Genomic DNA, 13,085 nt, shown 5'->3' with positions numbered 1-13,085 from the left:
AATAAAAAAAGATAAATCTATGCCTGTTACACATGCTTGTTTCTGTTTCTTTTCTTGCCATTTGACTTTTCTCTCATAAGAGAGAAAATAATAGTCTTGTCCCAATAATAGTCTTTAAATATAAACATCATTAGAGGCTTTTATACTCATTAGTGGCTTTTAAACTCGTTCATCATTAGTGGCATTTATACTCATCTGTTATCTGTTGTTTTCTTCAGCCTTTCTCCTAACACTTACCCTCTTGCATAAACTTCATACTACATTTCTTCCATAGTAACTCTTTACTATATTAAAGCCTTTCTATTTACTATATTAAAGCCTTTCTTCTTGGTGGCCCAGGGGTTAAGTCTCGGTGCTGTCACCACTGTGGCCTGAGTTCAGTCCCTGGCCAGAGAGCTAATCCACATATGGGGCAAATGACCTCTCCCGTCTTGCCCGCTGCTCCCTTTAGCAGTGTATTTCAGTAAATTCAACTGCTCTCTTCCCCACTCTGTCTTTGTTGAATCCTCTCACCCCCTTGCCTATGCCCCAGTTCTTCAATGCAAAACAAAGAAAACCGATAGCATCTTTCTATGTAGTATTTCTACTGCTTAAAATACTGCTCTTCTCTTTTATGATATGGCTTATTTCTTAGCCTCCTTTAGGTCTCACTTAAATGCTACTTTGCAAAGAGGTCTTTCATGACTTATCTCAATACATGTTAATTTTTGTAATCTGGACACTGTCTTGTTTTGGTATAGCACACTAAGTATAATTTGTTTTCTATTATTTATTTTTTCCAGTAAATGTAAATATTATTAATTAGGACAGCAACTGTATAAATCTTAAAAATTCTTACATCAAATATACCTTTTTACACATCATGGATATTTAATAAATTCTTTGTTAAATAAATGAACCATAAGGAAATTGTGTAGAGTGGTATCCAAAGCATAGAATGTTTAAAAGTCACAGCTTTTTTTACAAAACTAAATTAACAATACTTGTTATTGATGATGAATTGTTTGAAAATGGGATAAATTGATAATAGTAGACTGTATAATTGAATGTATTAGGTAACTGCATGATAAATTATTTAACTTTTTTATTTTAGCCTTTTCTACCCCCTTCCCAAAGTAGAGCAGAATATGATTCAGAGGAGAGTCTGGAAAGTGATGACGATGATGATGATGTTTCATCTTCAGATTTCCATCTCCAAGAACATTCTAATTCAAATTCATATAGGTATGGAATGTTTATTTTTAGACTTCCTTTAAAAAGATCATTATGGTCCATCTACCTAATATACTTTAAAATAATTCATGTAAAATTAATAACGAATTACAACACATTATACTCAAATTTCTTTCATTGAAATTGTTTCATTTACCTTCCTAACAATGATTCTATAGTTTTTGATTATCCATGAAGAACAATCTATACCTTATATCACTCCTCACCATTCTTGCTGTCACATTATTTATTCCTCTCATCCCCTTGCCATTTGTGTGAGACAAACCAACCCCTCAGTTTTGTCCTAGGACTAGTATCTGTTCAGCAGAGCACACTAGTACCCTAAGAACTCACTACTATCATAAAAATTATAAAAATCATAAATGTTGCAAAACACTCACCCCCCAGCTCCAAAGCTGCATTATCCTTACATATGTAAGTGATAATATATTATCTTGTCTCTGTAGATGTCTTGCTTATATCTAAAAGGTACATGTTTTATTAAGATATGATACATTAGTTACGTTATAAAAGATAAAAATTTCCAAGAGAAACAAATAAGTATTTTAGGAAGAATTATCTATCACTTTATTAAAAGGGAAAAAATTTATGAGATTTCTCCTTTCTGGTGTATTTTTTTTCCTGTTAACCTAATAAAATATTTACCTTACTCAAAAATCAAATTGTGTAACTGGAGAAAAAAATCAAATAACTCTCTTAAAAAGTGGGCAAATGTCATAAATAGACAAATTTCCAAAGAAGATACAAAAAGGATCAATAAGCAAAGGAAAAGATGCTATTACTAGTCTCTAAGGAAACACAAATCAAAACCACAATGAACTGTCACCTCATACCCAGTAGGGTTGCTGCTGTCAAAAACAATTCAAACAAGCAAACAAACAGAAATAACAGTGTTGGCAGGAATGTTGTGAAATGGGAACCTAGTGCCCTGTTGCAAGGATTGTAAAATGGTATAGCAGCTATGGAGAAAAGTATGAGAGTTGCTCAGAAATTGAAAATAGCTTTTACCATATGACCCAGCAATTTCACTTCTGGCTATATACCAAAATAAATTGAAAGCAGGATCTCAAACAGGTGCTTGTACACCACTATTCATAGTAGTCAAAAGATGAAAGCAACCCAAGTGTTTATCAACAGATCTATGTATAAGCAAAATGTGGTATATATATATTCAGTCTTTAAAAGAATGGTATTCTGACACATGCTATTACATGTATGAAGCTTAAAGATACTATGCTCAGTGAAACAAATCAGTCACAAAAAGACAAATACTGTATGATTCCCCTTACATGAGATCTCTAGAAAAGTCAAATTCATAGAGACAGACAGCAGAATGGTGACTGCCTTGGCTAGGGTAAGTGGGAAAGGTAGAATTATTGCTTCATAGGTATAGAATTTCAGTTTTGCAAGATGAAAAGAGTTCTGGAAATAGATGGCCGAGATAATGGCTGCAAACCAGTGTAGTATACTTAATGCCACCAAACATTATGCTTAAAATAGTTAAGATAATAAATTGTATCTTATGTATATTTTACTACATTAAATTAACAGTAAAAAAGCCAATGTCTAAGAAATGCATTTCACTTGAAATAAAATAATTGAGTTATCTTTAAAGAAAGCAAAACTATAAAAATGTGAAATAAGAAGTCTCATATCTCTCTCTTGTGCTCACTTCTCCCATAGATACTGCAGACTCATTTTCATTAGTTTCTGGTTTATCCTCTGTTTGCAAAAATTTGCAAATGTGTATGTATGTTTGTAAAATCTTATTCCCCTTGCTTGCTTACACAGAAAGCAATAGGAAGCATACCATTTTTATAAAGTTTTATCATTTGCTTTTTATTTATACATACATGCTGTATTTCTCTTCTTACCAACATCAGCTATCCTTCTACATTCTTTTTTTAATGACTACCATGCTGTTCCATGGTTCAAAGCTATAGTTATTTCCCATACAGTTACTCTCTACTCTCCTAGTGGATAATTTGGTTGTTTCTCCTCTTTTGTTATTGTCAATATTGCTGACATGAGTAATTGCAAGGATATTTTATTTTATTTTTGTAGAGGTATGTCTTCTGGGTAGTTTCCTACTTCTGAAATTGTTGCATCAAGAGTTGTATACCTTTTTAAATGCCTAAGTAAAATTTAACAACATCTATTGTTGCTTTATTTTAGTTGGTCGTTGATGCGTTTAGCAATGGTGCAATTGGTGCTCAACAATTTGAAGACTTTCTATCCGTTCGCAGGCCATGATCTTGCAGGTAATAAATACCAACATTAATCATATTGCCATTGCTTTTGATTCATTCATTTTTTAATACATCCTGTTGATTACAGAATATAGGTTTCTCCTAACCAAACCAACCATTGTGCCTAGCATATTGTTAGTTGCTCTTAAGAGGACAATGTCCCAGAAAGCAGAGATATAGACCTGATGTACTTGACTGCATTGAGACTGGTGTTTATAGCCCTAGCTGAAATGCTAGATATTTAATAGTGATGAACACATAGAAAACCAGCAAGCACAAAAACTTAGCGATTATTAACTCCCAGGGAGGACAAGTTTATATGGGAAATATATGAGTAAGATAATATACCAAGTTGTTAACTTATGATCTATATTTAAAAAGATATAACAAGGTAAACACTGAAATTCCTGTTCACAAAAATCACTGTGTGACTATATTGCAGTAATGAAGAGGAGAATGTTATTCTCATATTTCACAGGAGTATGTCAACATATCATTTTTAAAATTGAAAAAACCAAAACTTCACTGTGTAAGCGTGTTATTTAGATTTTCAAAGACACCTATAAAAGGAATAACTTAAAGTTGAAAATGAGATCAGGATTCAGGAGTATGGAAGTAAAAAACTGGAAAAGGCTAGTTTTATATTAAGTATTATGTAACTTTTTTACTTTTGTATATTTCAATTTTTGAATTATATCTTAGTTGTATACCTTACAGGTTAAAAACAGTTAATTTTCCTCAGACATATTTTCATAATATTCAGGCATATTTTTCCATGTGTAATTAAAGTCAAAAGCAGTCATTGATACAGCAGTCATTTAAATCATAAGCCTTATATATTATTCAAGTTTTTGTAGCAAAGCTATGATGTAATGTTGACTTAGATTACCTTTTTATCTTGTTCTTCTAGACCAACTTATGATAATCAAATGCTATACAGATTTATGACATCATTTTTTAAGTCTCTGAATTTCTGTTCTCACCTGTTTTCATATACCTGCCAGAATGTTTATTAATATCTTACTCATCTTAAAATTGAGTATAATACGTTACTCGGTTTTGTTTTCCCTTTAAAGAGCTTCCAGTTAGTTCACCACTTTGTCATGCAGTACTAAAAACTCTACAATGTTGGGAACAAGTTCTTGTCCGACGACTTGAAATTCATGGTGGGCCACCTCAAAACTATATTGCAAGTCATACTTCTGAAGAGAGTTTGTCTGCAGGTCCTGCACTTCTCCGCCACAAGGCTTTGCTAGAACCTACAAACACTCCTTTCAAGTAGGTTTCCCTAGTTACACTATTCTTAAGTGTGAGTTTTACTAACAGGATTTGGCCAGGTATTATTTAAAGAAAAACCATTTAAGTTCTTGTATTCTTAATTTGCTGTTCTAGGCTCATATGCAAATCTTTGTGTGTAGACTGTCATAGTCCAGAATTGAGCAAATATTTATGGCAAAGGTCTAAATAGTAAATATTGTAGACTTTTCAGGCCATATAATTGTTTCAGTTATTCAGCTGTGCCACTGTAGATTGAAAGCAAACATAGATAATAAATAAGCTAAATAAGCATGGCAGACTTTATAAACTTTAGTTTCAAAAATGGAAGGCAGACTGATAATTACCTGTGGATCATATTTTACTGATGCCCACTCTAGACCAGTGCTGTTTAAAATAGCTAATTAACAGCCTGCTGTACTGTCCCCAGGAAATAAGGCATTTGCACCCAAAGGTGAATCAATACATTGCTTGCTTTTATCACGAAAGTCTTACTATGGAAAAACATCAGTTAAGCCATGTACTTAGTGACATATTCACATAGTTGGTTTACATTCTTTCATAAGCATCTGCTTCACTGTACATCAGTAGTAAAGGTTTCATGGACTAGTATGAGTTCCAGACAACTCTTTAAGTAGCTCTGCTTCTAGACCTCTTCTAGGAAGCACACCAATATTGTTCAGTCTTACGTTTGTAGGTTAGATTGTAGCAAACCTCCACTCATGGAGTCAAATTCACCTATCCTCCTGCTGTTATAAATAAGATTTTATTAGCTCACAATCATGTCCTTTTATCGTAATATATTTTTGGCTGCCTTCTCACTACAGTGGTAGAGTGAATAGCACAAGGCATAAACTATTTACTCTCTGGTTCTTTTCGCTAATTGCTACCTGTATGATATGGTCTGATTTCTTGCTAATTATTATTATGAACATTCACATAGCACCAAGAAAATGCAGTAAAATTAGTCAGAAATCTCCAAATTTTCTATTTATATATACTGTCTCTCTGTAGATCCAAGCACCATGTTGCACTGTCTGTGAAGAGACTTTGGCAGTTCTTGGTGAAGCAGGAAGAAATCCAGGAAACCTTTATCAGAAATATATTCACAAAGAAAAGGTGTCTAAATGAGGTGTGTACATGTAAACATCTGTTTGCTGTTATTATCAAAGTCTTTCATATTATATAACCATGACGAGGTGGTTGCATTCTGTAAACTTTAAAAACTCACTTTTATATCATAAACATATTTTTGCAGTTAAGTATAAAAAAATGATTGAAATTGAGAGGTCATTGTCAATTTAAAGTAATACAGATGTATTTGACTTTTTTTCCTAAAGAAATACTGAGTTAAGATTCTTTGTTCCTGGCTTGAGTTGTCATGATCACTATTTAAAAACCAAAGTAGAAGTTTCCCTTGATTCTAATGTGATAGTTAGAAGTAGTTTGTATTAAAAGTTTAATTGAAATTAGATTCATAAGCTGAAAGCATTACAATAATATATATATTTTCTTTTCATTGATTGAGCTTCTTTTTTTTTTTTTTTTTTTTTTTTTATATTTAATCCTCATTGTTAGAACAACTATCTTTATTTTCCTTTGTTTCTTATGTCACAAGTACACTGTTAGTTCCCTCACTAAAGTCACATTGTGTTACATTATTTAACAAACTCTTCTTTCCACATAAGTGGTGGTAGTTTCAGAACTGATTGATATATTAAATGTTTTCAAATAAAGCTCATGGAAGACATTGCTCTTCTTGAAAACTACATTTCTTGCTAATTCTGAACGAGATCTGTGATCCACAGGTCCAACTATGTTTCCTAATTGATTACACTGTACATAAGAAATTCATTCTCAAATTCATTGTTCTTCAAAATGAACCAAAATATACTCATAAAAACCTACATGAAAAAAATAAAAGCAATGTAAACATAAAGTTTTGAAAAAGTCCCACAATTTTCTTTTTTTTTTTTTTAAAGATTTATTTATTTATTTATTTATTTTTTTTTCACCAGCATTATGTTTTATTTTATTTTTTTTTTTAATATTAAATTTTATTTTTATATTCCCCATACAATTGCAAACGCCCCATTCTGACCCCAATCCTTCCCCTCCCGCCCCCCACCCCCAAAAAGTGTCTCTGGTTCATAGTTTTTTGTTGATTTTGATTTTCACTTTCTTATATTCATTTTCCTGGTCCCTTATTTAAGTTTTCTAGATTCCTGCTATGAGTGAGACCATCCGGTATTTTTCTTTTTCTTTTTGGCTTATTTCGCTGAGCATGATCCCTTCCAGTGCCATCCATGTTGCTGCAAATTGCATGTGTTTATCTTTTTTGAATGCTGAGTAATATTCCATGGTATATATGTACCACATCTTCTTGATCCAGTCATCTATTTTTGGGCATTTGGGTTGTTTCCAAAGCTTAGCTATTGTAAACAGTGCTGCTATAAACATAGGGGTGCAGGTGCTCTTTGGAATTGATGTTTCTGTGTCCTTTGGGTAAATACCTAGGAGTGGAATTGCTGGATCATATGGAAGCTCTATGTTTAGTAGGTCCAGAAATCTCCACACAGCTCTCCATAGTGGTTGGACCAGTTTGCACTCCCACCAACAGTGCAGAAGAGTTCCTTTTTCTCCACATCCTCGCCAACATTTGTTGTTGCTAGTTTTTTTAATATGTGCCATTCTCACTGGTGTGAGATGGTATCTCATGGTAGTTTTGATTTGCATTTCCCTGATTACAAGTGATGTTGAACATTTTTTCATATGTCTGTTGGCCATTTGCATTTCCTCTTCAGAGAAGTTTATTTTTAGCTCTTCTGCCCATTTTTTGACTGGATTATTTTCTTTGTTGTTGCTGAGTCTCATCAGCTCTTTGCAGATTTTTGTGATCAGTCCTTTATCATTAGTGTTGGGTGCAAAAATGTTCTCCCAGTTGGTGGGGTTTCTCTTTGTTTTTGTTATTGTCTCTTTTGCTGTGCAGAAGCTCTTTAATTTGATGTAGTCCCAGCTGTTTATCTTTCTCTTCACTATCACTGCTTTGGGTGATGTGTCTGTAAAGATGTCTTTGATGTGCAAATCCCGTAGTGTTTCGCCTATATTTCCTTCTATGTATTTTATGGTTTCAGGTCTTATGTCTAGTTCTTTAATCCATTTTGAGTTGATTTTTGTGTATGGTGTGAGGTAGTGGTCAAGCTTCATTCTTTTGCATGTAGCGACCCAGTTTTCCCAGCACCATTTATTGAACAAACTTTCTTTGCTCCAATGCATAGTCTTTGCTCCTTTGTCAAAGATTAGTTGACCATAAATCTGTGGGTTTATTTCTGGATTTTCTATTCGATTCCATTGGTCTGTATGTCTGTTCTTGTTCCAATACCATGCAGTTTTGATGATTATGGCTTTGTAGTATAGTTTGAAGTCTGGGAGTGTGATGCCTCCATTTCCTTCTTTTTTTTTCAGTAGAGCTTTGGCTATTCGGGGTTTTTGGTGATTCCATATGAATTTCATCAATAATTGTTCTATTTCTTTGAAGAATGCCATTGAGATTTTGATTGGAATAGCATTGAATCTGTATATTGCTTTTGGTAGGATGGCCATTTTAATAATGTTAATTCTTCCAATCCATGAGCAGGGGATGTCTTTCCATTTCTTTGTGTCTTCTTCTATTTCTTTTAACAGTGTTTTATAGTTTTCTTTGTATAGGTCCTTTACCTCTTTTGTTAGATTTATTCCCAAATATTTGATTTTTTTGTTTCGATAATAAAAGGGGTGGTTTTTTTGATTTCTTCTTCTTCAGATTTATTGTTTGTGTATCGGAAGGCTACTGACTTTTGCGTGTTGATTTTGTATCCTGCCACTTTACTGAATTGATTGATGAGTTGAATTAGTTTTTCTGTGGAGATTTTGGGGTTCTCTATGTATATTATCATATCATCTGCAAATAGTGATAGTTTGACTTCTTCTTTTCCTATTTGGATTCCTTGGATGTCTTTCTCTTGTCTTATTGCTCTGGCTAGGACTTCCAGTATTATATTGAAAAGCAGTGGTGAGAGTGGACATCCTTGTCTTGTTCCAGATCTTAATGGAATTGCTTTCAGCTTTTCACCATTGAGAATGATACTGGCTGTTGGCTTGTCATAGATGGCCTTTATGATGTTGAGGTATGTTCCTTGTATCCCAAGAATTTCAAGGGCTTTTATCATGAATGGGTGTTGCACTTTGTCGAAAGCTTTCTCAGCATCTATTGATATTATCATATGGTTTTTATATTTCTTTTTGTTGATGTTTGGATAACGTTGATTGATTTTCGGATGTTAAACCATCCTTGTGCCCCTGGAATGAATCCAACTTGGTCGTGGTGAATTATCTTATGGATACATTGTTGGATTCTGATAGCTAAAATTTTATTGAGGATTTTTGCATCAGTGTTCATTAGGGAGATTGGCCTATAGTTTTCCTTTTTTGTGTTGTCCTTATTCGGTTTTGGTATTAGTGTAATATTGGCTTCATAGAACGTGTTTGGTATTGTCCCTTCCTTCTCAATTTTTTGGAAGAGTTTGTGAAGGATAGGCACTAATTCGTCTCTGAATGTTTGGTAGAATTCATTTGTAAATCCATCAGGTCCTGGGCTTTTGTTTTGGGGAGGTTTTTAATTACCATTTCAATTTCGCTGCTTGTAATTGGTCTGTTTAGGTGTTCTATTTCTTCTTTATCTAGCTTTGGGTGATTGTAGAGTTGTAGGAATTTGTCCATCTCCTCTAGATTGTTCAACTTGTTTCCATATAACTGTTCATAGTAGTTACTGATTATTCTTTTGATTTCTGCTGTGTCCGTTGTGATTTCTCCTCTTTCATTGATTCTGTGTATTTGTGCTTTCTCCCTTTTTCCTTTGTGAGCCTGGCTAGGGGTTTGTCTATTTTATTTATTTTTTCAAAGAACCAGCTCTTGGTTTCATTGATCTTTTGGATTGTTTTTTTAGTTTCAATTTCATTTATTTCTGCTTTGGTTTTTATTATTTCTTTTCTTCTACTGTTCTGGGGTTTTTTGTTGTTCTTTTTCTAGATCTTTGAGCTTCGAGATTAGGTTGTTTCTTTGAGTTCTTTCTTGTTTTTTGATGTGAGCTTCTATTGCTATATATTTTCCTCTTATTACTGCTTTTGCTGCATCCCATACATTTAGGATATTGGTGTCCTCCTTGTCATTCAATTCAAAGAATTTTTTAATTTCTTTTTGATCTCCTCGTTAGTCCAGTGGTCTTCCAGTAGTGTGGCTTTTAATCTCCATGAGGTAGGATAGTTCCTTGCCTTCTTTTTATGATTTATTTCTAGTTTGATGCCTTCGTGGTCAGAAAAGATGGTTGGTATGATTTCAATCTTGGTGTATCTGTTGATGTTTGTCTTGTGCCCCAGTATGTGATCGATCCTGGAGAATGATCCTGTGCGCTTGAGAAAAATGTGTACTCCGTTTTTTTTGGGTTTAGTGTTCTATAGATGTCTGTTAAGCCCAATTGCTCTAGGTCCTTATTTAGAGCTTTGGTTTCTTTACTTATTTTTTGTCTTGTTGATCTATCCATTGTTGATAGTGGTGTGTTGAAGTCTCCCACTACATATGTGTTTTCTCTGATGTCTGTTTTCAGAGAGGACAACAGTTGTCTGATATATTTTGGTGCTCTTTCGTTTGGTGAGTATATGTTAATGAGTGTTATTTCTTCTTGAAGTATTGTCCCCTTAATCATAATGTAGTGACCATTGGGGTCTCTTTTATTTTTTTTGAGTTTGAAGTCTGTTTTATCTGATATAAGTATAGCTGTTCCTGCTTCTTTTTTGGCCCATTTGCTTGTAGGATTGTTTTCCATCCTTTGACTTTGAGCCTATTTTTATCTTTTGTAGCTAAATGTGTTTCCTGGAGACAGCAAAAGGTTGGGTTTTGTTTCTTAATCCAGGCTGCAACTCTGTGTCTTTTTATTGAAGAGTTTAGTCCATTTACATTTAGAGTTAATATTGATATGTTAGCATCTGTATTTGCCATTATGTTTGTCTTTCCTTTGATTTTATTTATTTATTCTTTAATAACTTTTTTTTTTTTTTTGGTCTTCTTTCGTTGTTATTCGTCCCTCTGAGGTTCTGGCTTTAGGATTCCTTGTAGTATTTTTTGGAGTGGGGGTTTAGTCGCAATGAAATTCCGGAGTTTCTCTTTGTCTGGGAAGGTCCATATTCTTTCTTCATGGAGGAAAGAGAGCTTTGCGGGATAGAGTATTCTTGGTTGGCATCTGTTTTCTTGGAGTCTGTTGACTATGTCCCTCCACTCTCTCCTTGCCCGTAGTGTTTCTTCAGAGAAGTCTGATGTCAGCCTGATTGGTTTTCCTTTGAATGTTATCTGTTTCTTCCCTCTTGTCAGCTTCATTATTTTTTCCTTGTCCTGGATTCTTGGGAGCTTTACTATTATGTGTCTTGCTGTGTTTTCCTTTCGTCGTGGAAGTTTGGTGTTCTTCTTGCTTCTTGTATATCAATTTTCAGCTCCTTCTTCTCATTGGGAAGTTCTCTTCAATTATATCCATGAATATTTTCTCTGTTCCTACATCTCTCTCCTCTCCTTCTGGAATTCCTATAACTCTTATATTTCCTTTCCTCATGGAGTCAGATAGTTCCCGAAGTCTTTCTTCATTCTTTTTCCTTTGTACTTCTCTTTCCTTTTCTGTTTTGGTTCTTTTTATTTCTGTGTCTTCAAGATTACTTATTCGTTCTTCCATTTCATCTATTCTGCTTTCATTGCTTTTCCCAGAGTTCTTTAGTTCCTCCATTAATTCTTTGATCTCCTGCATTTCTCTTACTTCCCTCTTTAGGGACTCAATTTCCTTCTTCTGATCTATCACTTTTTTAATCATGCAATTTTAAATTCTCTTTCTGGAAGGCTCAGAAGTTCTTCCAAGTTGCTGTCGTTGCAATCTGGGGAGTGGTTTTCTTTTTGTGGTGTGCTTCTTTCCTGAGGAGTTTTTAGGTTGCGTGTGGTTCTTCTACTCCCTACTGTCTGTTTTCTAATTTGTCGTATGCGTTGGACACTGTGTTGCTCGGACTGACTGACATCTTGGGTGAACTTCTCCGCTCCCCTCTGGCTCTTCCAGGAGCCATCTCTGTCTTCTGGGGGAGCTTTCTGCTGGTTTTAGGCAGTTTTTACTGAAGAAATGTCCCTGTTCTCAAATGGCGAAGCGGGATGCAGTCCCTGCGCCTCCGGTTTCAGGCACACTCTTCTGCGCACCCGGTCTGCCCCGGACGTGGGTGCCTGCTCCCTCTGTGGCTCAGAATGCTGGTCGGAAGGGCCTGGCGTGGAATAACTTCCCGGCTGGCCACTGGGTCCTCAGAAACCTTCTGCCCTTTCAAGCAGTCTTAAGAAATGTCCTGTTTTATAGGGTGTTAGTGACTTTTTTTTCCTGGTCGCTAGGTGGCGCCAGAGATCTCTCCTATTGTCCTTGGGGGGCTGTTTTCGCCTCCCCCACCCCGTGGGACAGAGAACAGAGCGGGAATGGTAGGGTACACCTCAACAGCTTTGGGGTGCTGTGTCTGCCTTGTGCCCCACCGTCGTGGAGAAACCACGCCCCGAATTTTGTGCCCTGGGTCTCAGTTCAAAGCCCTCAGTTCCAGGACGCGGGCTGTAGCCCAGTTCAGTGGCGCGGGAATGGCGCCTTTTGCACCGCTCCCGTGCCTGGGCGCCTGGTTCCTGCTCACTCAGGGGGGACCTTCACCTCAGTGAGGACCTCCGCGCGTCTCCCCGCAAGCCTAGGTCGTCTCCCCGCAAGCCTAGGTCGCAGGCGCGGGACCTGGGCAGCCGCGATCCAGGTCTGCACTTGCTTTTCAAGTCGCCTAGCGCCGCTCTCCGCGCCAGCTTACCGGCAGCCCGGGCTGTGTGCGCGTCTCCCGGGGTCTTTGTTCTTCTCTAATGGCGCCAGGAGCCGTTCGCTCACCGCTGCGGCGAGATCCTGCAGGGTTCGCCTCAGCTCCCGTTCACGGGGTGTGGTGGCTGCAATAGTTCCTTTCCACTCACAGTCCTGCTTGCTGCGTCGTTTGTTCTTGTGGTCGTTTTGGTTTGTTTCCCTCCTCTCTGCTGGTCGAGAGTGCCGCCTCTGTGGGCGGGGAGGGGAGCAGGGTTCTGCGCTTCCCTCCCTTCTAGTCCTCTTTTATGGCCACTTTCTTCTTCGGGCAGTTCGCTGGCGGTCACCCGTTTATCTTCGTGTCCCAGTTCTCACTGGGACCTGCCGCTTTTCCTCCCTATTAACTTTTTTAATGGAGATTTACTCGCAGCGTCTCCTCGCGCCATGTTGCTCCGCCT

General features: G+C 36.4%; 1 protein-coding gene across 2 annotated transcripts in view; it reads left to right on the top strand.

Annotated features, from left to right (window-relative positions):
- Window positions 1-13,085, top strand: part of DMXL1 (Dmx like 1) — a 122,513-nt gene that overhangs the window by 72,618 nt on the left and 36,810 nt on the right. For both annotated transcript variants that reach the window (XM_037509473.2, XM_037509474.2), the window contains 4 exons: window positions 1,094-1,224; window positions 3,409-3,494; window positions 4,559-4,760; window positions 5,772-5,889. In XM_037509473.2, the coding sequence (XP_037365370.1) occupies window positions 1,094-1,224; window positions 3,409-3,494; window positions 4,559-4,760; window positions 5,772-5,889 (537 nt within the window). The remainder of the gene's footprint in view (window positions 1-1,093; window positions 1,225-3,408; window positions 3,495-4,558; window positions 4,761-5,771; window positions 5,890-13,085) is intronic.

This window comes from Talpa occidentalis, unplaced genomic scaffold (assembly GCF_014898055.3).
Source record: "Talpa occidentalis isolate TD23 unplaced genomic scaffold, MPIMG_talOcc4v2.1 talOcc4.13, whole genome shotgun sequence".
NCBI lineage: Eukaryota > Metazoa > Chordata > Mammalia > Eulipotyphla > Talpidae > Talpa > Talpa occidentalis.
This window is presented reverse-complemented; position numbering and strand designations above follow the sequence as displayed.